The sequence below is a fragment of the Sinocyclocheilus rhinocerous genome, unplaced genomic scaffold, assembly GCF_001515625.1.
Source record: "Sinocyclocheilus rhinocerous isolate Xijiao unplaced genomic scaffold, SAMN03320098_v1.1 scaffold662, whole genome shotgun sequence".
NCBI lineage: Eukaryota > Metazoa > Chordata > Actinopteri > Cypriniformes > Cyprinidae > Sinocyclocheilus > Sinocyclocheilus rhinocerous.
In genome coordinates this window covers 3,201,950-3,228,054 of record NW_015639782.1, presented here as the reverse complement: position 1 = coordinate 3,228,054, position 26,105 = coordinate 3,201,950, and the positions used below count along the sequence as shown (strand labels likewise).

The 26,105-nt window shown below is 35.6% G+C and overlaps 2 protein-coding genes across 3 annotated transcripts in view; one reads left to right on the top strand and one right to left on the bottom strand.

Annotated features, from left to right (window-relative positions):
* The window catches only part of LOC107752017 (SAM and SH3 domain-containing protein 3-like), an 8,035-nt gene extending 6,735 nt beyond the window's left edge, over window positions 1-1,300 (top strand). Inside the window, exons 7-8 of the mRNA XM_016567860.1 lie at window positions 646-790; window positions 903-1,300. Coding sequence (XP_016423346.1) covers window positions 646-790; window positions 903-1,123 — 366 coding nt within the window. The 3' untranslated portion in view covers window positions 1,124-1,300. The remainder of the gene's footprint in view (window positions 1-645; window positions 791-902) is intronic.
* Window positions 1,301-4,145: 2,845 nt separating this feature from the next.
* Window positions 4,146-24,358, bottom strand: LOC107752016 (palmitoyltransferase ZDHHC9-like). Of its 2 annotated transcripts, none has more exons than XM_016567858.1 (10): window positions 23,752-24,358; window positions 23,530-23,721; window positions 15,669-15,829; window positions 11,597-11,755; window positions 9,930-10,067; window positions 8,948-8,996; window positions 8,575-8,677; window positions 6,796-6,899; window positions 6,484-6,592; window positions 4,146-5,412 (listed from the first exon to the last, which is right to left on the bottom strand). In XM_016567858.1, exons 2-10 carry the CDS (start codon window positions 23,694-23,696, stop codon window positions 5,245-5,247), a joined length of 1,158 nt encoding a protein of 385 aa, XP_016423344.1. In that variant the 5' UTR covers window positions 23,697-23,721; window positions 23,752-24,358; the 3' UTR covers window positions 4,146-5,244. The 2 variants fall into 2 exon arrangements, with proteins under 2 accessions (XP_016423344.1, XP_016423345.1); XM_016567859.1 differs by having other exon boundaries at window positions 23,530-23,737; window positions 23,854-24,358.
* Window positions 24,359-26,105: the final 1,747 nt, after the last annotated feature.

The window sequence follows — 26,105 nt, the reverse complement described above, 5'->3', positions numbered from 1 at the left end:
GTTTGTTTATAGGAGCAAAGGAAGCAAAGTTTCCTTACTTTAGCAAAGGAAAACCAGTCTCCTCTTGGCTTATATCGAAATCCTCCGACATTCTTCTTTACAAATACTCGTTTTGTACTTCTAATTAGTGACCATTGTTTTGTTTTGTTCTCTCCCCTGCGCTTCCGCATTCGTCACTTCTGAGCGGCGCATGCGCAAAGCTGACCTCCATACGTCATCCGCCCGGAACTGCTTCCAGTGTACAACAGTGAGCGCAAGCTACATTAAAGTGATTATAACGTTTTGAATATGGATATTTTTCTTACAAAAACGCATCGATTCGCTACAGGAGGCCTTTGTTCACCCCCCGGAGCCGTGTGAGGCACTTTTTATTATGGATGGGCGCTTTTTATTTAACTTCTTTTGGACTGATGCATGCAACACATGCTGAGTGCCATGAAACAGCTTGAAAGATCAAAGACCATTTTTAATATAACTCCGACTGGATTCGTCTGAAAGAAGAAAGTCATATACACCTAGGATGAATTGAGGGAGAGTAATTTATGGACTAATTTTCATTTTTGGGTGAACTAACCCTTTAAATATGTGGGCCATTACATCACAGTACAATAGGATCTGCTCTGACTGACTTCATTGTGTGTCCAGGAGCTGGAATCTCTCCTGTCCATGCATGGCTTCCAGAGTTTGGAGGATTTCAGCGGCCTGAAGGAGTCCCACCTGAACGAACTGAACATTACAGACCCTGAGCAATGTGTGAAGATACTGAAAGCAGCAGAATTGCTTCATGACTGTAAGTCCATCAAAGAGCCATCGAGTCTAGACTGTTATCCTAATTGTGTTCATTGGTACATATTTATAATTTGCAGTCTGTTTAATGTACTAACATCACTTCTGCTCTCCAGCTGAGGATGAATCCGATGTAGAGGAGCAAAAGACTGAAATGCCACGGGACTCAGGTTGTTACGAGAGCACAGAGAACCTGGCAAACGGATGTGAGGAGCCCCAGCTGGAATCCCAACTGGAGCCAGAGACTGATCCGGACACAGAAACAAAGCTCAATGCGATTCAGGAACAACTGGAGGAGATGAAGGTGGAGGAGAGTCCTGCGAGCCAAACAGAGTGAAGCCACCAGAATGTTCTTTTGATCCTGCTTCTTTGAAACTCTGTCAAGCTGGATTAAATTCTATGAAAAAACATTTCATATGCACAGCCCATACAGAGGCCAATAGGTCATCTTAGAAGATGGCTTAAAGATCTTGAAGCTACCATCATCTATTCGCTCTGATATTATTGTTCAGAAAGACCTGGGGCCGTATGTATAAAGCCGCTCAGAGTCAAATTTTAGTCTTAAGTGTGTCAAAACTCAAAGAATGATGTAATTTTACTCTTATTCCTAGACTTAAGATTAAGAGTGATTCATAAAGGTTCCTAAGTGTTAAGACTAGGTCTCAGCTCCTAAATTATTTAAGAGCGCTGGAGCGGTCTCCTAACCTAGTTAGGAGTAACAAGATGGCAGCAAAGAGGAGGAGACAAACACTTTCCAACGAAGATATGACATATTGGAGTTATATGATGATATGGAGTTGATAAAATTATACAAACTTGTTTGTCAAGATAGTCAATTTGTTTTTGTAACTGACAAAGGAAGAAATGTAATAACGTCTTCCACTCAACAAGTCAATGCTCTAACTGCAGAAATGAAAGTAGTAAGTACATTTTTGGCTGTAAAATTGGAAAAATGCAGCAATGCACTGTTGATGACAGTAAGCAGGGTCTTACATATTACATATCTCTAAAGGCGTGAGGAAGTCACTAAATCTAGTGACAAAATCACTAAATTGGCACATTGACTACAACATACGTTATTTACATTTCATTGGTCCTCTTGTTTTTGCATGTGTTCATAATTTCTTTGTATGATAGCATGGCCAAAAATTATGACCGCACAATTTGGCTTGTTTCATTGTATTATTATCACAAATTAATATATTTTTTTAACCAAGGGTGAATGTCAAATTTCCTAGGCCGGACATCACTTTTGACCACTACTATTTGACAGTTCATTGACTTTCCAACTAACTGCCAAACCATGCTGCAAAAACAAGCCACTTTTATGAGGATTGTGGGCTTTCCTGGAGTTATTGGAGCCACTGATGGAACTCATGTTCACATCATTGCTTCAACTGTAAACGAGGAGACATACCATTAAACGAAGCATCAGTAATAACTTGTGATAATTTTTATCATTTAATTATTAAAATATTTCAGTGTCTTAATTAAGTGGTTTTATTGTAGTTACATAAAATGATTGGTGTTGTGCTGCTGTGACTTCACATGAGCAGGCTCACTATTGGCTGATTCAGAGGTTGAGGTCGGCCATTTTGTGTTGACATCATTGTAGTCCATAGTTCACAACACTTAAGTGTCACCTCAGTCAACACATAAGAATCAGTCTTAGACTTTACTGAAAGTTGCTTTTAGCATCTTTATAAAAGTCTCCTACTCTTAGAAAAGTCCTACTTTTTACTAAGAATTTTTTGACACTTAAGTCAAAGCTTAAGACTATTCTTAAGAGCATTTCTGAGAAGTTTTATACATACGGGCCCTGGGCTTCAAAATCTAACTGAAACAAAGTTGTAGGATTTTGAAAAACAGGCTGCATAAAGTGATATTCCATGGATTAAACCTACAGCTATGTTTTTACATCATAAAAGAAGAATGCTGGATTCCCAAATATTGATTTTGCTCACAATGTTAAATATGTATGACCTAACTGTGATTTTCTAATATCTGAGAAGTTTCATCATCATCATACCTTTAGCTATGAAGTAGCATTTTATATACTACTATTCTACTGTTTCTGTCAGAATGAATGTACAGAGTTACACAACTGGTGCACTCAAAAATATATTTTTGTCAGGCATGAAAGAGGAAAAGCACATTGTTCAGTTTTATTCTTTTGCTTCTATAGTCAACTATTTTGGTTCCTGTTTATGGTAATATTTGTTATAATATTGTTTTAGTTTTCAAAGCCATTGTTGTTTTAATACTTGTATTCCATTTCAGCCTTCCATTTGTCATTTATATTGTTGTCTGTACTTTCACTATTTTTTACTAGTTTTGTTTGTTTTAAGAAAAAAAACTATTTTGAAACAACATAACAGAAATTGTAATAATACCATATAATTTAATGAACATACATATACACACAAATTCATAAAGTAGAAAGTGAAGAGTATGAGGATATATACATGATCACAGTGTTATTACCAAGCAAAGTGAACATAACTCAATCTGTGATGACGAATAATGTGTACGTTATGCATCATATCCAAATATCTAGAGCAGACCAGCTTTTGCTAATAATCCAAACTTACACATTACACTGACTTTTTGATTTTGTTGCGCCTCATTTAATAAATAAGTGACACAAATTTCATGATTAAAAAAATGAGATTCATTTTTCAGCACATTGCCATATACTCTGTAATACCATCAGCCTAGCAAATGAATATTCACATCTTCCATTCACAGTGAAATCAATAGAAATCTGATAGAAGCACATTCCGTTGGTATTTGAAGGACTACATTTCCTGCAATAATGGACTTTTACCCTCAACACATTCTTCAACATCAGTAAAGGAACTTACAATCAAACTAAATGAATGTCACAAACATTCCAGCTTATATATTTCAAACTGCTGTAAGATGGCACTGAACTGGCAACATAAAAAAATATATAAAGCTGGCCGCTTCAAATGAACCAGAGACAAAATTCTTAATTCACTTCTAAACTTTCCACGCAGCAATACTGTCCATGTTTCAGAGAAGTAAAACAAATGTGGAGCTGGCTATGCGAATTCATGTAAAAATATAGGAGTCCCTGATGTCTGTAGGTCTGTCCATAAAGTGTTCCCTTACAAATGGCCATCAATATACTACAGTGAAATTAGTAAAGGTGACTACAATACGCATTCGCTTATAAACTGGGGCAAGCTTTGCTACCTTAAACATTGTGAAAAGAATGTGTGGAAAAAAGAAAAACAAACATTCTTAATTGAATGCAAACGCATGCTTAAATGACACTGAAGGAGGATTGGACTTTTCAATGCCTAGACTCGGGAAAGTTCATTTTCAGATGTAAACCACACTTTATCGTTCATTTACTCTGTGCACAAACAAGCATTTAGGCCTTGAGTAGTAATATCCAACTCTTAGCGGAAAGGAAAAAAGGGAAGGTTGCTCATATGTCAGGTGGATGTGGAAAGACCTCGCTAAATAAGACAATATGGAGGGAATGCAGTAACTTCAAGATCAAAATAATATTAATAAATCAGACATGTTTTCCACTTCTTAGGGAATTTGCAGCTTCTCAGTCATTTTTACATTATGTACATTTACTCCGTGGCTTTTTTGCGTTCTGATAGATCGATAGCATTGTAAAAAAAAAAAAAAAATGACAATGATTAACTTACATATAGAGATGTGAGTAGCATTAGGGCATTATGGAGTCCTCTATAGATGTAATGGTAGAGCATAGATAAGGCACTCTTGCTGATGCAGATCAGCCTGTACTCACTGACACACACACAGCTTACAGCCTCTGCTTTCTACCATCAACGCTGATTGTAAAATCAAGTCTGAGCTTAACTTTCTGTTTTGACACGGAGTTGAATCACATTTATAACTGACTGACTTACTAAGCTGATCCAAAAGGCCCCATCATCAGAATAAAGCAGTTGTGTTGGGCCTAAATGTCAGTTTATGGCTAAAGCACTTTTCCTTATCACACTTTGAAAACAAAGTCGTCTAATCCACAGGGCATTGTGCACAACTACTATAGAAGCTTGTAATGGGTTTTACAGGGCACACAAACGGTTAGGAATAATGGAGGCAGGCTATACAGAAACGGGTAATGACACTGAAAAATCAACCGAACATTTCACGAGCTCTTTCGAGGGAAATAATGTCCTCATTGCGCTTCAGGGTAGCCCATTCTCATCTCATTCAGTCTATGGCTGCCCATTTCCCTCATTGTGAGATTCATCATGCTGTGATTCAGAGAGGAGAGTCTCAAAACCTCCAGAACTTGTCTTGAGTGCTAGTGCAGGATCCGGCCAGAGGGGGTCCAGTTCTGCGAAAGAGTATCAGAGAACATAGGCCACTGCTCTAAACGAATCACAAGTTTTTCTGTGTGTGTTCCTTTTTGTGAGCACATTCAGAGGGTTGAGAGAAGTCTGGAGACTAGTGGGACGACTCTTTGATGACTGCAGGGGCGACAGCATTGGGGGATGTTGGCGAGGGGGGTTTCTCTTCTTTAGGGGAGCTGGTGCTCTTCTGGGTGCCTGCACCAATGCCGGGTTTGGCTTCATCAGGGGTGTGTTCATTGGGAATCAGCGGAGCTGAGGATTTCTGCAGGAAGTGCAAACACACCATGAGCAATCAAGGAGTGTTATTCACTTGTATGTGAATGTGTAAGTGCTGTCATTCCTAACCAGAGGTATGTGTACCCAGTGGGTACTTAAGCAGGGTTCAGAGGGAACTTGGAAAGATTTCAATTTTGTTTTGTTTAATAAAAATCATAATAAGACAACTCACGCTTGATAAGAGAGAGAAGGATAATAATAATTATGATTAATGATAATGCAAAATTATCTTCAGTGTGACAGTGGTTGAAAGGAAAAAAGGAGTTAAAATATTTCTGTGGGAGAACAGAAGACAAAAAGTTGCGAAATTCTTATCTAGTAACTAATGGAGAATTTAAAACATCTAAATCAATTTCACCTTTGACATTGATTGTTTGACAATGAATATTTTATACAGATTGCACCGAATTTCTAGCCAATTAAATATTATATTTATCAATATATTATATATATATTATTATATTTTTATTACATACATGCATACATACATACAAATTTAAAATGAAATTCGATTTGCTGTATAACTTAATATAATTTAAAAATATTATTTTTAGAATTTAATTATGATTATTAGTACTACTAACAAAAATAAAAATATTAAACATCAAGAAATACTACTATAATAATAAATTCACATTTTTTTGAGTGAAACACAATTAAGTAAAAAAGAAGTATAAAAATAAATGTATTTTACAGTACAATTGTAAAATAAAATTTGCATATGTATATATATATATATATATATATATATATAAAACAAATAATATATAAATATCCAAGATCCTTTATATTGTACATGCAGTTCTATACAGACTAAAGCACTATGACCATCTGCCCTATGAAAGCCAAATCTAGCTAAAGCCACTTAATGTATTCATTTACTCCACATGGTTCTTTTTCCTGGCCTTCTAACCCTCCCAGCTCTTAGGGTAATTGATTTAGGATCTTTCTTGCAGACTCACTACTCGATGCACAGCAAGGCAGCCAGCAACATTTCAGTCAAATGTACACTCACTTGTTCACTCAAACTCTCATTTTAAAAAAAAAGCCATCTTACTGTGGTTTGTGAAACAGGGTTGCTGCTCTTATGGGTGGAAGCAGCAGACGCATCAGAGGGGGTGGGGCTAGACAAGTCTTCCAGCATCACCCCCCTTCTGTCCAACACACTAGAAAGAGAGAGAAAGACAGAGTTATATAATCCTGTGATCAGGTGTGGCATTTTCCTGACTTGCCTATAAAAAATATGCAAACAAATGCTGGGGTTTACTGATAAAAGTGAAGGTTTCCATATTTTGTAGTCTAATGCAATGCCATTTAAACAACTTTTTGGGGTCAATGTATACAAGCAAAACTACAGTAATATTCCTACCTAGGGTAAGTAGGGCCGCACAGAACCTCACAGCAGTTCTTGATGATGTTCTTATGACTGTATGGGTTCTGCACACGGTTCTTTCCAGACCACGAGCCTTTGATCTGTACAGTAGAGATGAAGGACTTAGAACTTTGAAAATAAAGCAAGCATAATGTCATGACTGCCACTGACTGTTACAATCTGATTCATCCTCCAACTTTCTACTGACTCTTCAATGCACTCTGATGTTTTATGTTATAAAGCGTCCGTGCAAACGGGAGCTTGATAAAAAATAATCTTTTATTTGTTATCCTTTATTTAAATGTGCCTATTCAGTTCTAGCCATTCCATCCCTATGGATTTCATTTGATCTAGTCAAGCACTTCAATGGTCCTCATCTTAAAAAGACATGCCTTTATGGTTTCATCTGCTCCTAGATAGAAATGTATGCATGCATCTCAGGCAAATCTGGAGGGGAAAATCATCTAAAGTTTCTAAGTTTCATGTGTGGTATTCCACTCAAAAATGTTACACCAGCTTTAGGTTTCAGTAAAAGTTTAGTTGTATCTGAATTTGACTGGCAGCTATGACCGTGTCTGTAGGTATTGATAAATCTATTATAAGCAGAATCCAATTTATGCTAAATCAAAGGAGAATAAACATCATGTCACACCATATTACTTGCAGCAACTACATCCTTCCCTCTCGCTTCCTTCCTTTCTCAATATTTTTCACTCCTCATTAACAAGAAAAGAAGGGCCAGAGGGCAAATGTGGCATAAAAACAACATTTAAATTAATCATTAGGGCTAAGTGTGAAAGTGCCACAGAACTACAGATTCTGCAAAACTAAATTAGAGCATTAATAAACTTAAACCACTGCAGGGAATCTAAGCACTATATATGCATGTGTGTTAGTTTGTTAGACATTACACATATAAGGCATTTTCCATGAGCAGGTTAAATAATATGAAAAATCTAAAAAAAATAAAATGCTTAACCTTCAGAAAATGTTGATCAGAGTTCAATTTTTTTTTTCAGTTAAATTTTCTATTATTTTTTAAGGGGTTTGGGATTTTTGCAAACCTGTTAAAAGATTTTATAAGTGCTTAACCTTGAGAAAACGTTGATAAGAGTTCAAATTATTATTTTTTTTTTTTTTACAAATTTCTGTTTATTTTTTTTTTACAAATTTCTGGGGGTTTTTTTGTTTGTTTGTTTTTTTACAAATTTCTGTTACATTTTCTATAATTTTTTTCTATATAATTTATGTAATTTTATAGCAAATAAATATTAAATAATCACCAAAATGAAGTAAAACTTATTTTGATAATAAATAAAATAAAATCAAGCCTACAGTATGCATCAGGTTTGCAAGATTTATATTTAGACTAAATTATTTAAATATATATATATATATATATATATATATAATTTTTATTTTTATTTTTACTACAAGTTAAATGTCAGTTCAACAATTTAAAGCTTTTTTTCATGCAAAGTTAATCTCGTTACATAACAGCTTATCTAACATCAAGATTTGTGCCTCTAATACTCTAAACATAATGGGACAGCAATGTGTACCCTGTTCATAAACAGTGCCATAAATACTGTATATACTGTTCGTAAAACTCATGTTGATATGTTCTCTGTGCTTGCTTGCCGAGACGACATTGTTGCCAAGGCGACTGCTGGATCTAGTGTGCTGAAATGCTCTAGGGCATGTGTTTATCTTTCCAGCCATGTGACAGCAGCAGGAGTCAAGAATCAACAGTAGACAGGTAAGAAACAGACTCACGTCCTCATTGGTGGTCTGGTTGAGGGAGATCAAGTAGGTGTGGAAACCAGTCAATCCCACCACAGACCAGAGGGTGAAAAAACACACCAGAACCTCCAACACAGTGCAATGGGGAGTCAAGGAAACAACATGCTCAAAAATATCTACAATACAGTGTAAACAACGTGTTTGAACTTGGATATTCCTTTGTTCAGCAATACAAAGGGTTTTATAAAAGAAAATACATGCTTTGTGCCTATTTAAAAGTTAGAAAACTAGTATGCAAACACTATGTTTATCGTGATAGATCATTTACAGCATGACAGGTTTATGTGGAGCTCATTTTGTTTTCAAATCTTCAGGAAGTGGTCCTATAGCCCAGATGAAAGGATATGTTCCGGGAGTTTCTTTAATGGTATTCACAAATCCAGAGTCTACAGAACCTATAAAACACAAAGATTTTATTTATTTACATTATGTATCTATGCATGCAAGCAAGCAGTAACTCACTGCATCAGATGTCTCAGCATCTCCCTTTCTCTCTCCCATCATTACAAGTTCAGAAGATTTTCACACATACACCCACACTCTGCCAGAGCTGAGAAGTTTGCACTGTTCATTTACAAGCACCTTTTCAACCACAGTAGCTACGTTTGCATTCAGCTTAATGAAAATCTGTTGAAGGAATAGTTTACCCAAAAATGAAAATTTACTAACCATCATTTCCACAGGCTGTCAAACTCAAAAAAGGGCAAAAGAACTATAAAAAGGATCTATGTGACTTATATGCTATATAAGCTTATCATTGCTATGGAAACATTACATTCAGAATCTGTGTCACACATTCAGTATCTGACGTTTGACTGAATTTATTCAGACTGTCTAAAAATCTGTGCATGTAAACATAAAAACGGAATTATGGAAAAAAATCTAAATGAATGACAGTCACGATGCATTTCACTTTAAACTAAGATCACAGGCTCAGAGCAAACTGTCCAGGCATTCACGTGAATTCTGCTTTTCTCTTCCTTGCTGTCTATAGTGCACTTTGCGAAGAGGAAGATCAAAGGAAGGAAAGAGAGCAGACATTTACGAGAGCATACAGTGGCTCTTCCGTTATCCTGAACACTCCCGGACTGACCCACGCCTGAGAGAACCGCATTCACATACATATTGAGTGTCGCTTAAAGGCAGTTGTTTTCCCAGAAACCATGATCATTAAACCGGTGGACTGGCTGTGCATTTTAAATAGTTACTGATAACATGAAAACGTAATTTCCTCTTTTAATTTTAATTTTCCTCAATTAATCCGATTTTGGATGTCAACAGTGAAGACGCTCAGGCACTCACACACATTTTCTTGCTGCGATACTCACGTAGAACCACATGGACGATGTTGAAGGCGAAGATGTAGATGGTAAGTAGAGACAGCGAGAGTGTGAACAAGTAGAAATATCTGTAATTCCTCTTTCCTACGCAGTTTCCGACCCAGGGACAATGATGGTCAAACCGGTCTGAGAGAAAGACACACAGAATCTTAAGACTCTTATGAAGATTGGTGAAAGTCAATTTCTACATTCTAACAGTGAGTGTGGATCTTCTGGCAGAGACAGGCATATATTTTTAACTGCTAAAAGGGAGATGGTACTCAAACCAGAGATTGTGTGCGTGTGTGGCAGGTGCAGGCCGGCCAAACAAATGGCCCTGTGTTCAGGATGACTATGCAAAGAGAGCAAAAGTGAGCCCTTAGTGAACTCTAATATCAGCATATCTCACTAACCTTGCAATATGTGTGAGTAAGTGTGTGTGCTGTCTGACTCATCTCTCAACAATTCACTATTATAATGGAGTATCAAATCGCACATGATGTCCAACTATATCAAAGGTAAGAATGCTTGTGAATTCTTTTATGTAGACATAGTACAACTCTGTAAAATTACCCCACAAACCACAATAACTGCAGCACATTATTTTTAGTGATACAAAACAAATTATAAGTCTAGTGAATAAGGCAACAAACCTCCAATAAACTAAATTTTAAAAAACAAACAACTCTACAAAATAACTTGTTGCATTGTAAGTTACTTTGGCCTTGTAAGGTTCAATTAATTTGTTGACTTGCTAATACTTAGTAAAAAAAAAGTATTTATTTTTAGTTCATGATACCTAAAATATTAGTAGTACCTAATAAAAATAGTATTAATTATTGTTGAATTAATTAGTGTTATATATAGTAAATATACTTTAGTATATTGTAAGTAAAATGTATTAATGTTTTTAAAATATCCCTCATCATAAATATGGATTTATTTGGTCAAAAAACAGTAATACTGCAATAAAACTTTTACTATATAAAATAACTGTTTTCTATTTGAATATATTTTAAAATGTAATTTATTCCTGTGTTGGCAAAGCTGAATTTTCAGCATCATTACTCCAGTCTTCAAAATAGTATTAATTATTGTTGAATTAATTAGTGTTATATATAGTAAATATACTTTAGTATATTGTAAGTAAAATGTATTAATGTTTTTAAAATATCCCTCATCATAAATATGGATTTATTTGGTCAAAAAACAGTAATACTGCAATAAAACTTTTACTATATAAAATAACTGTTTTCTATTTGAATATATTTTAAAATGTAATTTATTCCTGTGTTGGCAAAGCTGAATTTTCAGCATCATTACTCCAGTCTTCAGTGTCACATGATCCTTCAGAAATCATTCTAATATGCAGATTTGATTCTCAAGAAACATTTCTTATTATTATCAATGTTTAAAACAGCTGTGCTGCTTAATATTTTTGTGGAAACTGATTTTTCATGAATAGAAAGTTTAAAAGAACAGCATTTATTTGAAAAAGAAATGTTTTGTAATGTCTTTAATGTCACATTAGAACTATTTAATGCATCCTTGCTGAATAAAAGTGAATTTCTTAAAAGAAAAAGAAAAAAAACAACGGCACACCTCTCCTCAACAAGCCACACAATTTGAGGTACCATTCATGCTTGTAGTGTAAAATGTTAGGGACAGTCACTCACCCACGCAGTTGTCGCAGATGCTGCAATGGGAAGCACGAGGGGGTCTGAAGATCTTGCAGGTGTAGCAGTACTTCAGCTTGACGATCTGGTTGTTAATTTGCACATTCTTGATGCGGGGTGGAGGCCGCTGTCCAGCCATGACGTTCCCATTGGCCGCTTCTACAAGAGATGGGTAGAAACAGTCAACGTGGCAACCAACAGCCATTCAGGTCGATTAAGATCCATATGCATGACACATAGCACAGCCTCTGATGGAGGACTCACTCAAGGCCACTCCAGCTAGTGCCATGACTCAATGACAAAAGACATGAAAAACACACCAATAAATCAGAGCCAGGAGAGTTTGTGTGGATCTGTGAAAAGAGGTCAAAACCTCAAGTACAAAACAGTTATTAATGGTGCTGGTATGACAAGTACAATGATTTTTGCACTAAAGTTGAAGAGATTAATACAAGATTCCAAAAGAAATTAAGCTAGTCATCTTCATAAAATAAACTGTGACAGGGTGATCAAGAGCATGACATGAAGCGGAAGGATCTTGTATCATCCTAAAGGAGTTTATTTTGCAATAATGACAGGCAGACTGCACATTATCCCCCTTAATAAATCAATAAATTAAATAAACATTAAATACTAATCTACATTATCATGATTTGATTTTGTGAGAAGATGGAGCTAGCACAGCAAAGGTAACTTTGCCAGTGACAACGGTTAATAAACAGTTTAGTGATCATTTTACAAAAATATTTGACCACAGAATGACTCACTTGAACAAAGTAAAAATCATGTAATAAATTCTGGTGTGTACATATACACTTAAAATGTTTACACATTTAAATGATAAATTGCTTTATAAGGAAAATAATTTTCTAATACAACTTTTTTCCATTATTTTTTGTCTCTTTGAATCTGAATCCAGAAAAATAAGCATCTTTTCTATTCCCTTTTCTTTATTTGCATTTTATTTTTTTTTTTCAAAATCACTTTCATCTGTTTTGATAGCGACAATACTGAAGGCAAAGCACTTCATTTAAAAGACAAGACTTACATTTCAAAAGGTAATTTCTTCACATTTGACAGCTCTGTACTTCTATACTTTAGTAAAATGGTTGCATTAGCATGTGCTCAGGAGGCAGGACTACACAGTGCCTCGTCTTAATCCACATTCCTGGGATGGCTAAAACAACACATCCAAACTTGCATCTGATCCAGCATCAGCCACTTTTAATCAGCCAGACAGACATTCACCTAAAAATAGCATATTAAAGATGCTGAAATAGAGCAGAGGAAATTTGTAGTCAAACAAAACTGCCCTATTTTAAGAGGGTACAGTTGAATCAATACCAAAATTTTTGCTTTTGGATGACAGCGGTCTTAATAAAACAAATAAACAACCCTGAGTAACTGATGAATTGAAATGAAATCAGGGTTGTCAACTCATTCAATAATTCAATGTCAGTCATATGAGTAATCTTTTTGTTGTTGCTAACCTGATAATGTATTTAGTTCCTTTTTATTTACCTGCAGTAATTAAATATAAAGTTCTACACACTTCCATAAGTAACAAAAATGTTTTGTCTCTGTCACCAGATGATCTTCTCACTGTACAAAAAATATATTTCATACTCGCAGAAATTTGATAAAAATCTCCATTAAATTAAATGACTGAATTAAGTTACAGAATGAAAATGTGTTAAAATGTGTTAAAATTGGGGCTGTTAATCAAATCGAATTGATTACATGATATGCAAACTATTTAGATCAACTGCAATTAATTCATCTTGAAAAACCTGGATATATAAGGTAGCCTATGATTTCTAGACATGGACAAGACATATAAATTAATAAAAACTTATAACACCATGTGCTTTACAAAATGAATATACATTTTTCCTAGTTATGCTAAAATCTAAAATAATTTATCATATATAAATTGTGAGTAAAACAAATGTATTGTTTTTTTAAATCTTCATCCTAAGTCCTTATCCACCAAATAACAAACTTTGCCTTGGAGTCAAAAGGTTAAGAACCATTGATTTAGGGGCTGTTCATGCAGGTTTTTGAGAGATATTTCTAAATTTGAACATTAAATTCAATGTATTCATTTTTATGTTTCACTTCACACTGCATTATGATGATGATGATGATGATGATGATATACTGCTGTATACTTTAGTACCAGTCCAGCATATAACACAACCCTATTAGAGAGAGCTGTAGAACAATTCTAGATGTGAACATGTTCCACAAAATCAGTGAAAATGGGGGTTAGTGGATATTTAATGACATCAGAGAATACGGTGGTTTATCAGGGGAATTGCCAAGATAAATTATGTCCTGGTTTAGTGAACATCAGTAATAACAAATGCTGCACCGCCCCTAGGCATGTCTGAGCTTCAGCGGAGGTGCTGAAGTGTAACAACTGTGCTCTCGTTTAAAAGAGAAACCAGGGAGGGGAGTAGAGATGAGGGAGGAAGAACGGAAAGAAGTGAGGGTGGAGAGTGTATGGAGATGAGTTCATCTTTAATGTAGCCCAGATCTTGTAATCAGTACAGCGAACGGTGATGGGCTGGTGACTGAACTAGACAAGGCAATATTCCCACAGAGCCACAACCACACAAATGAATCACTAGAAGCAAAATTAGCAAGATAAGAGCAGCAAGTTAATCTAATTTAATTGCATTTAATTAGTCAGGTGCAGTGATGTTAACCTTTCTGACATTCAAAGTAGAACAAGCTTGCAAAAATACTACACATTAATTCCCTACTTTCAGCCTATTTTCAGTTTTGTATTTTTAACCCACTTAAAATAGATATTTTTGCTACAGGGTAAATGTGTATTTTTCCTTTTGCAAAGGAAGCCAATCAGTAGGGCATTTCAGTTGACTTCAGTCACTATAGATGAGGATAGACAAAGGTCTAAGGCAATCTACTAAGGCCATTTCTTTTACTATTTAACAATGAATGTTTGAGCAGATTCTTCGTCCAAGAAAAATCCTTGCCATTTAAAAAGAAGAAGGAAAAAAAGACAAGACAAATGTCTCAGTGAGCCTTAGGATTTGAATGAGCCTGCCAAACAGCCCTGTAAAAGATACAATTTTCACTTTGAATAGTCATAACACTGGTTTCTGTTCAAGTCAGTTGAAATATGGCATTGTGTGGGTGTGTACCAGTCATGTGAAGAATATCTATTTTTTATTTGACTTTTTTGTGCCTTTAATAGATAGTAAAGTGAAGAAAAGCAGAAAAGTACAGAGGCAGAGAGGAAGGAATGGGATGGAAGCAGCTCACGTCCTCTGAAATCTCACTTGTGCATATTCAACATAAGCGTGGGATATTTATAAAGTATATAAAGTATATTTATAATGCAATGCCTTTATCACTGCTTAGAATACTATGAAATATGTTGCGTGCCTTATTCTGTGTAAGAAGCCACATCATCTCACAGAAGAATTTATTTCAAACGCTCAACATACGTTATGAAGTGAGTTTGGAGTAAAAATATGTTATTAAATGTGGTATTTTCACATGCTTTCAGATGGAGCAGCATTTACTACACAGAGCCCTAGTTCACTGAGAAGTTATGCAAACAGCTGTCATTATCGCGAACGATTTCTTCGATTTCATAATCGTGCAATAAAATCGTCTGCGATTTTTTTGCGTAACTTGTCAGTGAACTACGGCTCTGTGTAGTAAATTCTGCTCCATCTGAAAGAATGTGATGATGATTTCCTGCTGATTACAGAACCGGCATTACTAACAAAATGCGCATGACAATCGCATTCGATTAATCGTGCAGCCCTAATATAGAGCCCATCAAGCTTGAAGTCAAGAAGAACACAATGTTTCCCAGATGAACTCAAGAGTTCATGGACCAACGCACTCAGCCATTTTAATCGCAAAACAAAACAATAAATTAATAAGCAGGTCTGGGCTAACAGCGTCCCACTTAAACCACATGCATGCTAGACTATTCATGTTCTTCCTCTCACTGGGTCAAAACACCCGCAGGTGGCACTGATGGTACAAACCATGGCATTAAACCTCAACACTCAGTCAGCCTTACACTCACCGATCTCCATCTCAATGAAGTTGGCCTCCTCCGGCAGGGCCCGTGGCAGCACCCCTGGGTCACTGAAGCTGGTTCGGAGCAGCATGGCCATGACAAAGACGAAGAGCAACACTGCAAACACAGGGATGGCAGGAGACAGGTGCACTGCCAGGTACGGGCACCTGTACGGGACAAATGAACATGCAGGATTACAAAAGAGGCAAGAAAAACATTAAATTAACAACACAGAGGTTACATAAGCATGTAAAGTGAAAGAGAAATAGATCTCTAAAAGTGAAGTATGGAATGTTTGTGCTAATAATGGTACGAAATGAATTGGGAAACTGTTTGAGCGATGCAATGCTCTGAGTTTGAGGGTGGGACTATCAGTTTGTCTGACTAATGGAAGATGAGGGTATGTTTGGTAAATTTTAAACAACATAACACATAACATAACAAACACTGCATAGGACAATCAGTTTGGAGAATACAAATAATAAATATAATAGAAAAAAAAAGAAAAAAAATCAACTAAAAATGACAATAGATACATAAAGAAATTGCTTTTTTTTTTTTTAACTTGAATTGCCAATGTTCTGCTATAACCCTGCATAGGACAAGCAGTTTGGAGAATGGATGTAAAAAAGTCAAGTAAAGTAAAATAATTCTTAGATTTTGTTTGGTGATGCAAGTACCAAAAAATTACACACTTCACATTTAACATAAACACTGCTGAACTGAAAGAGTTTTTTTTTTTTCAAAAAAATTCGACACATTTCACTAATGTTGGCATTGGCAATGGCAACAGATACATTATGTTCTGCTATAACCCTGCATAGGACAAGCAGTTTGGAGAATGGATGTAAAAAAGTAAAGTAAAGTAAACTAATTCTTAGATTTTGTTTGGTGATGCAAGTACCAAAAAATTACACACTTCACATTTAACATAAACACTGCTGAACTGAAAGAGTTTTTTTTTTTTCCAAAAAATTCGACACATTTCACTAATGTTGGCATTGGCAATGGCAACAGATACATTAAAAAAAATCACATTAAAAACAAACTTTTCGATTGGAATGCCAGTGTTTTTGACTATAATTTTCCTAAATTCAACACAAAAACATTTTTGTTATCTTTTTGATGAAGCATTAGTTTCTCTCTGAAATAAAAGGGGAGGTCATTGATGAAGTGGGTTTGTAATATCTGTCTGGCTCAGACCCAACAATGAAGCAGTCATGGAGGATATTTACTATGAATGACTGTGCTTTCTCCATTTCCGCAGGCAGACAGCCATACAGAAATGAATTTGGTTGCTCCCATAAACTGCGGATGACTTGGGTCCTGTAAAAGTGCCGCTCTTCACTCAGCCTGCAGCAGATTGGTCTGCTCCACATGCTACTGCATTGAGCTATTAATAGGGTCACCCTGGCTCTCCTCCACCACTCTCTCCTGCAATGTAGACCTGCTAAGATAATGTATGGCTAATACATTACGATAATGGTACAGCTCGTCACAGGCACAGTGCATCCACTCTCAGGGGGAAATTTGCTACACTTAGCGTTCTGCATGTGCAGAGGACATCTTTACAACACTAACTAACTACAATACAGTGACAGAGAGAAGACATGACTCGTTCTGACAACACAATACAAAAAGACTAGATTTTTAATAAAAATGTAAGTGGTGCTTGCTCATGCAAAAGTTGCCACTATGGTATTGTGGGTGGTTGCTCACATGCAACTGGGGTTGGGGGACCAGTATTATTTATGTACAATTTATTAATGTTTTTAAAATAGCTTTTATTTTTATATTTTCAGTTTCATTTAAATTGTAGTTTGGTTTTTTTATTATTCACTTGTCATTTTTATTACTTTTTTATTATCATTTATTTACAGCTTTCATTTATTTTTATTTCATTTTTAGTAATTTTTGTACTAAATATTATTGAATACAGTTAGTTGCTAAGGCAACAATTCAAATTTTTTAATTAAGTTTAAGTTTTATATACCGAAAGCAATTTTTCACCGTTTTATTTAGCAAATAACAACACTTCTAGGGACCACCAGGGATCTGTTATAGGACCCTGTATGTGTATACATCTAAAAATACTCTTGACGGTTGAAACAAAATTCAGTGTATGTTTTCCAGATAATAATAATAATAATAATAATAATAATAATAATAATAGGTACTTCTAATAATACACCAAATGCATATAGAGTTTTATACAAACTATAACGTGTCAAACCAATCCTCTTACAATGCATACTAGAACACTGGTTGAACCAGTCCATACTTGAGTGTGGGTTTGTCTACTCAAATGTCATATTTACTGCTTTAGGTCCAGCACACAGTACAACAGATCACATCTGTAAGAAGTATTAGCATCAGAAAGATCATTTCTAGTCAGACTACATGTACAAGTTCAGCTGTTTCACACACTGGTGTGTCAGCATACCAGAGCCATCAATACACTGGAATTCTACCTGTGGAACAGGCCAGATTAGTTTGATCCATTTTAAAATGTGAGACCGGAAGACATAAAAAGGAGGGCAAAAATACAGAGCAGAGCGGGTCGATAAAACTTCCCACTGCCCAGATCATGAGTAGAATGCTGCAGGGAAATCCATTTATTATTGTGAAAGCTGTGCTGGGGCAAAGCGGAGCAAAACTGAGGAGAACCGCTTGTGTTTGTGTGTGTGTGTGTGTGTTTGATGTATCTGCTGATGACTTTAAGCATCCTGGACCTGCTCCATCATCAGTTCCTATCACAGCCCTAAGCTTCCCGGACATTACTCATCATGCAGTGCTGGATGTGACCTCTCTCCCCATAATCAATACCAGAGATAAACAGCTCCAATATAAAAGTGCAGATTCTCTTATCGTCACTATGCACAAGGTTATTTAACCACCATAATTAGCAATTAACTTCCTCCACAGAACCAAATTAAAAACCCAAAAAGTATTGTGCCTCAACATCAGCACTTTATTGTTGAAAATCAACACAAATGTCCATTTGACTTCCGTGATGTGACATAGTTCTGGAACAGGATATTCTGCTGTAAAAAAATGGAGGGCGGTAATCAACTGGATCACAAAAAACAGGCATTACCACAATGGAGCCAGACTGAATGAGTTTGCTAAAACAATGCCTAAACAGCCATTTGGTTAACATTATCAATCATTATTAGTGCAAATGATTTCATTCCGATTCAAGCTTACAAATAAAAAACATTGTTGTCTCTGGAATAACCCACCAAATGAATCATTCACAACAGGACCAGAAACACGCATCACTGAAGTTAACAGGGATTTCAAGTTGACATAAATTCAACAAAATGGGGGAAATTCAGCAGAAGACATCAAATGTTTTGGAAAGACACTTTTTCATGAACTCTGGCATCAAGAAAATTAAAACCTTGTAGTTCAAATCATGCACACAAAGCCATTTCTGTCACTGTGTTACAGCATCTCCACCCTTCTGTTTGCCTTCACAGCTTGTCCTTAGCGAATTATCTGCACTCTGCTCCACAGAGAACTAGGTGAAAAGGACTGTTTTCCACAGTTAAGACAGCATGAAGCACAACAGCAGAGTTTTATGGCTGGCTATGAAAAGGCTTAGCTGTGTGTTTGTAAAATCAATAGAGCTGCTTCACTGGTCTGGCTGGTCTCTAGGTGGAGACTGGTGGGGGCAGGGAGGCCTGACAATTATTGTTGATAGTGCTGGGCGCAAACATCCGGTACGCCACCGGAAAGGATAATGAGGGGAGAAAAACCACGAATTATGGTTAAAAACAACATATAATTTTATTATGACAAGTCTTCAGTCTGAAACAAATCTGAAGACAATTTTATATACCTTATATTTTTTATATTAGACAGTCTCTGATGCTGAATACAGTGTTGAATGTGAGAGCTCGTTGTGACATCATACACTACCATTCAAAAGTTTGCTATCCGTAAGATTTAGAAAATTAAGAAAAAGAAATCAATTTTTATTCAGCAAGGATGCATTACATTGATAAAACAACAGTAAATATTTATAATGATATAGGCCTATTTATATTTTTAAAACAGCTGTTCAAATCAGCAGTAGGTCAAACTGTCAAGGAATGAACACTCCTGGTAAAACATTCAACATGCAAATAATCACCTCATTCATTCAAACTTTGCATTTCAAAACTTGATTATTATATGATATTAAAATAGTATGCAATAGTGCTAACAATAAAGTGGGGAAAGATTAGCAAGCGAACAAATAAACTGCAATCTTACATCCGGATGTGTCATCAGTAGCTGTTCTTTCTGATAAGGGACTTTCAGAAAAGCTTAAAGTACAATACAAGAGTAGGTAATGTAAAGTATAAACTACAAAAAAGTACAAATATGTACTGATAAAGTACAAAAGGATATTTCAGCCGTGTCACACTGATATGAAGTTGTTATGCCGGGACGTTGCCAAGCCTGAAAATTACATGCACAGCCTCTGTTAATTCTTCATAAAGAGTTTGCCAATTTAAGAGCAAGTGAATCACGAAGCAAATGAATTATGCATTACTGCCAAAAAAAAAAAAATGGTATCCTAATCCCTCATGGAGACAAATTTGCCACAGCTCCAGTTTTGCAGTCACATAGCACAGGGATAAAAAAAAAATCCCAAAAGAATAAACAGTCATGACCTCTGCAGAAGGACAGCAACAGACAGCAGCCCTCTAGAGCTCACACAGACCGTGACACTGACCACAAACACTCATACACTAGACACTTCCTCAGCAACAACATGAGTAACTATCCACCATTCAATGATAAACATAAAATGAATAGACATTTAACTGCTGAGCTACAATGGATGTTAAAACAAACATACAGGACAAAAGCAGAGTGAAACCTCATCCATGTACTTCTAAAGTGAAAGAATGAGTGGGCGAACACAATCAACAGAATCTGATGACTGTCAACACATCAAGTGCTACTATGAAACAGTTTCACTTGTGTAGAACCATTTTAGAGAGATGTTAAAGATGAAGGGTGTAAGTCAGCAAAAACAATGTCTGTTTTCAAACAGGTTTCCTGAACACTTTGTCTGGCATTGGTCGACAACGCTGTTTTGAAAGGAAACTCTTCAGGAATTCAGTCTACAAATGGCTTACTTGTAGTTGTTTCAGCTTATTATGCTGGGATACGAGTTGTTTTTTCAGTGTTGTTAATCCATCTTAAAGAAATGTTGCCTTGGCAACAAATAGAAACAAAATAAGATTACATACTAAAATTATTCAAACTAAAACTGAAATAAAAATAAAATTACTGTATATCAAAATATAAAAAAATAAAATTACTAAAAATAAAATTAAAATGAAAACTTAATATAAAAATATATATATTTAAAAAAACAAATAAAAATGACAAAGCACAGTACAAAATTAGCCTACTAAAAGAAATGCAAACATAAAATAAAAGCTACTTCAAAATATTAATACATACTATTCTAGTATTTAAAAATCATTTCAAAATAATCCTTTTATTTACATTGAAATCCACACTTCACCTTTAAGTTGAAGATATCAGGCCAATAGCAAGTGGTTCTTACTTTCAGCCAATGGTGGATCGACAAACCCTTGGCTATAGTGAGTGCAGCATCAGAACTAATTTTTATGGTCTATTTATTTTGACACACACAGCAGATTTTTTACAAATTTCTAGCCTACACAATCAACTCACTATTCTAAATCTGATATCTAAAGAGAGTACAAACATAAATGCAATGCAACTTGCATAATCTTGTTTACACATACAGCCAAAAATTAAAATACAAGTGCAGAGACTTTCAGCAAACAAAGACACATAAGGAGAGTAATGGAAGGGGAGGTGGGATACAAAGATCTTTAGAAAGAACAATGCAAAGTCCAGCCCTGCTAATCAGTCTTGAGCTTGTAACTCAGTCTGCAGAGGAATAAACTGTCCAGACACTGGCCCCATGGACAGAGAGGCGTATGAGGACACAACAGCGTGAGCATTCAGCAATACTCGATAAATAATTCCCTGTAAATTCAAAATAACTGGAAGCAATGTGTTTCCATAAACACTGTCTGTCCCTTCTGGAATCTCATGCTCTGTATTAAATAAAAGATAAATTGCACATAAAAATAAATGTGCACTACTGAAACTAAAGATCCAGCAGGGACTATACAAATAATCTTGGGTTATATTTAATAATTGCGGTTCTTTTGTGATATTCATAGCCAGAATTTTATCAAGAGCCAAATCTTAGAAAGAGACTGTTTGACAAAAAATACTCAGAAAATATTCAAACACCTTTCATATGGTTTCAAACCCAATGGCAAGTTCGGTCCATAAAGAAGATTGGATACAGACAATGTTTGTGTAGGTAAAATCTAAATACACACTGAAATTGTAAATGCAAAAAAATAAAAATAAATCCCAGTTCATCTATTAGCTTCTCATGTAATAAACAATTTGGAATCACACTTTTACACTCAGCCCAGTCTCTACGTTAATATGTCTGCCTCAAGAGGACTAATTATCAGTAACAGCGATATGAACATGGAGTGCAGTGAAACTCTACAGGAGCCAGTAGCTCCATACATGACTGAGAGTTTCTGACCAGGGACAGGGAATCGTTTACTGTTCGCTGATCAACAGGCCCAATGGAGGATCCGAGATATGGGCAGGGCACAACACTCGAGTCTCAGGAAACACCGACCACAGACGTCAAAGTCCACACAAGGGAGCTCATATCCACCCAACAGAGCTCATCTCCAATATGCAGCACATCCAGCTTGAAAAACATCTGCTTTTGTGCAAACGTGTTTCAATAACAAAGATGACACAGCTCTTTCCCATCCATCAACAGGCAAATGATCTCATACAATTCGAAAACCTGCCATTAATCTTAATATAATTGTATATTTTTTCATTGCAAAAATATTTAGTAGGGTATTAAGTTATTAGGTTCATGTTGGGTGATCTACAGGTCCAAAAACTAATCAATTACATATTTTTGTAGCCAAAAAAAAAAGGTTGGTTCTTCTGGAGATTTTTAGAGTTGTTCTTGTTCTTCTGATGAATTGAGTTGATTATGACTGTCATTTAGTGATGGCAAGTCTGACTCATTCCCGCGAATTGGTTCATTTGAACAGTTCGCTTCAAAGAGTCGGTTAAAAAACATGAATTTTTCGTGTCTGATTATAATGTTTTACTATTAAGTTTTGTTAATAAGGGTGATTAATGTAATCAGTTTTTTGTTTAACAATTTTAAAAAATGTTACTTATTAAAACTAACTGTAGTTTGTGTGTGCTAAAACTGTCATACGATCAAATTGTAAACACATTTCGAACAGATTTTTTTGGTGAAATTTAGTATAACCTTAAGTGTTTTATCAGCACACACACGAATATTAAAGTAACATTAGTGATATCCTCTGTTCTCGGTTAAATCGATGTTGAGTTGTTCACTCAAGAAATGCTGGGAGCGATTCAGTTCGCAATCGAATCGTTCAGTCTGGTTTTGTGAACCGCTCCGAACAAATCATTGATTAGATCTGACTCAAAACAACGATTCGTTCACGAATCGGACATTTCTACCGTCATATGGAAACGCAAGCCATGGCATCAGGAGCGTTTCGGTCCTCAATATTTCACACACTTTTATTGTTACATTTGTTGTCTTTGTCATGTATGTTTTGACTGCTCATTAAATATAATATTTCATTCTTGCAATTGCAATAAACAAAGGCCATCTACAATGCAAATTCCACACTGTGAGGAAAAAGTGAAGCTGTCTACACTGATATCGCGCGTGTATTGTCGGCAGCTCGTGTCTCTAGCAGTGTAGGTCTAATAATCACCAACGACATGCACTTACTCAAAGGCGAAGAACAGAGAGCAGGTTCCAACGATGAGAAATAAGGTCAGGTAAAATACTCCTTTCTGCCGACCCATCATAACCCGTCCATCGCAGCAGAAGGTGTTTTTCCCAGGTAATTTCTCCCATTTTCGAGTAACCTTCCGTGTTATCATCACCGCCGACATGATAGCGAAGGTACAAGCAGAGTGTCTTTTGTCAACTTAACCTGAAATAAACCACAATGGTGTCCACTTAATGATTAACCTGAGATTAACGAACGATGGAGTGTTATCAGCAATAAAACATAGAGAAGCTTCTTTGCAGAAATGAAATTCTTCCTACACGTGCACGATGTGTTTGTAGGATTCTTCCCGTGTTTCCTCACGGATCTTCAGTGTTTCTTAAAATCATCAGTCTGTCGCTCTACATATCTGCTCTTCTGTGTTTAAATCCATGATTAAAGTCCCAATCAAATACCAAAAAGCAAAATCCTCATCCGAAAGCGAAGATTCCCCATACTGGCACAATTTGAAAGTGTTTCCGTTCAAAATGTACACAGGTTTCAAATGAGAAAGCGAAGCTAACCTGAAGTAAGCGAGTAAATGCTAAACGCACATCTGGAGTGTGAGTGGACCTTGACCGACTGACATTTATGTCATTGGTTAGGTTGGTTAAAAGCGTCTATCCCGAGTGGATTCGCCGTCCCTTTTCTCTTAAAAGAATACAAAATAAATCTGAGTAAAGCCTTTTGTGACCTATGCCGATTATACAGGAATTATTTGAGCAACGTGGTAAATAATCTTTCCTCCAATTTCGCGTCGTAGGATGCAAGCAGGTCTGGATTCTCTTCGGGAGCAGGAAACACGCCTAGATTGAAATGTCTCTTCTTAAAGGGCCAGTGTCTCACTGTACAGGGAACAAAGGAATTTTGTCTTCTAATACAAAATGACTAAGTGAAATATTGTTACTTTTGAGCCTTTTAGGCGAATGTGATATTCTCAGCGCGTTGAAAGGATACTTCATTCAAGTGTATTCGATTTTAGGCATATTCCAGCCATAATTATTTTATTAGCTATTTGATTTTTACATTGTCTGTTGTTGTTATACATCTTGTTACTAATGTCTTATATTTATTGTCCCGTGTTCTCTTTACTGTGTGTATAATTGTGCTGAAATGTCGTTGTTTAATATAAATAGCGTGCTTCTAAATGGTTTCCTAAGAAACAGCATTTCAGTTTTCTCCCTTCCCTTCAAAGAAAAAAAAATTAAAATCTATTTTGACTCATTAATAGCGCATTACCGGGTACCGCTTCTTTCTTTCTTTCTTTCTTTTACCTTTCTTATTCCCTAAATCTTTTTTGAGGTATTCAGGAAGTGACATGTCAGCTGAGAAACAAAAGATGCTTTATTCAGTTGTAGGCTACTGTATCCAGTGACAATTGCATGAGTATTTTATCTCTTCGGATCTTGCACAAAAAAATAAAGTTTTTGTATTGCCTGTTAATATATAAAATGCTGTACGCGCATATTCAGCATTAAAGCTTAGCTCATGAGAGATGGAGTTCAGTCAGTTTATGAGTAGGAGTTCGTTAGAAACAGTGGGCAGGAAATATGAGCTATAGCAGAGATTATTTCTATAAATAAGAAAGCTACTAATTAGCATTAATTAGCATTAATTAGTAGCTACTAATTACTAAAAAGCAAGAAGAGGTGACAGGTTTGGTGACAATAGCCTACAAGGAAAATAAAAGAACAGACCAACAAGCAAGTGGCAGGTTTCCTTTACAAATTACACAAGCTCACTACCTTGAACAAAAAAAGGCAAGGAAAAAAATATTTTGTCAGAACACATGGGTCATTTTCAAAGACACTCAGTGCAACAAAAATATGTTTTTTGGAACCAGATGATGGTGTAGATATTAATGGCATCTGCTATCAGGGGCTAATGCAGAAGTCATCATGCTAACCAATCAAATCTTCTTGACCCCTCGGCCTGGCCTCTGCTGGTAGATTCTGTAACTGCACCATCTGGTTCCAAAAGCATCTTTATCCATTGATCTTTTAAAATGAGTTACGTATGATTAATAAAGAAATAAATGTTTATATTATATGTTTAGAATAAATAATGTTTATAATAATGTATATCTGTGTTCTCATGGCTTAATTTTCCAGTGGCTCCACAAACATTAGCCCAACCATTTTTATTTTATTGGGGAGAAATGAATCCCATTACATTACACAGTAATTCAATTAGTAATTAAGGTTTTAATATGCTTAATTTCAACACTTCAAATTTTTTGATCAAGAATTACTTCTCTTACAAAGAACAAAATAATGAAGAAAAGCACTTTGGCAAATAGATTAAGAAAAGTGTTTTATAAAATGTTTTAAAAAGCTGCAGTTTAAAAAAAGGATTAATTAATATATTATTTTTTTCAAAATTAATTAAATTTGATTTGTCTATTTATTTTTCAATTTGAAAAGTTTTCTATTAATGTATTATTTTACTCTTACATTTACCTACAGTTGTAAACAAAGTAAATGAACAGTCTATTTATTTGTTCGTTTTTATTTTTTAATTAATAAATTAATTT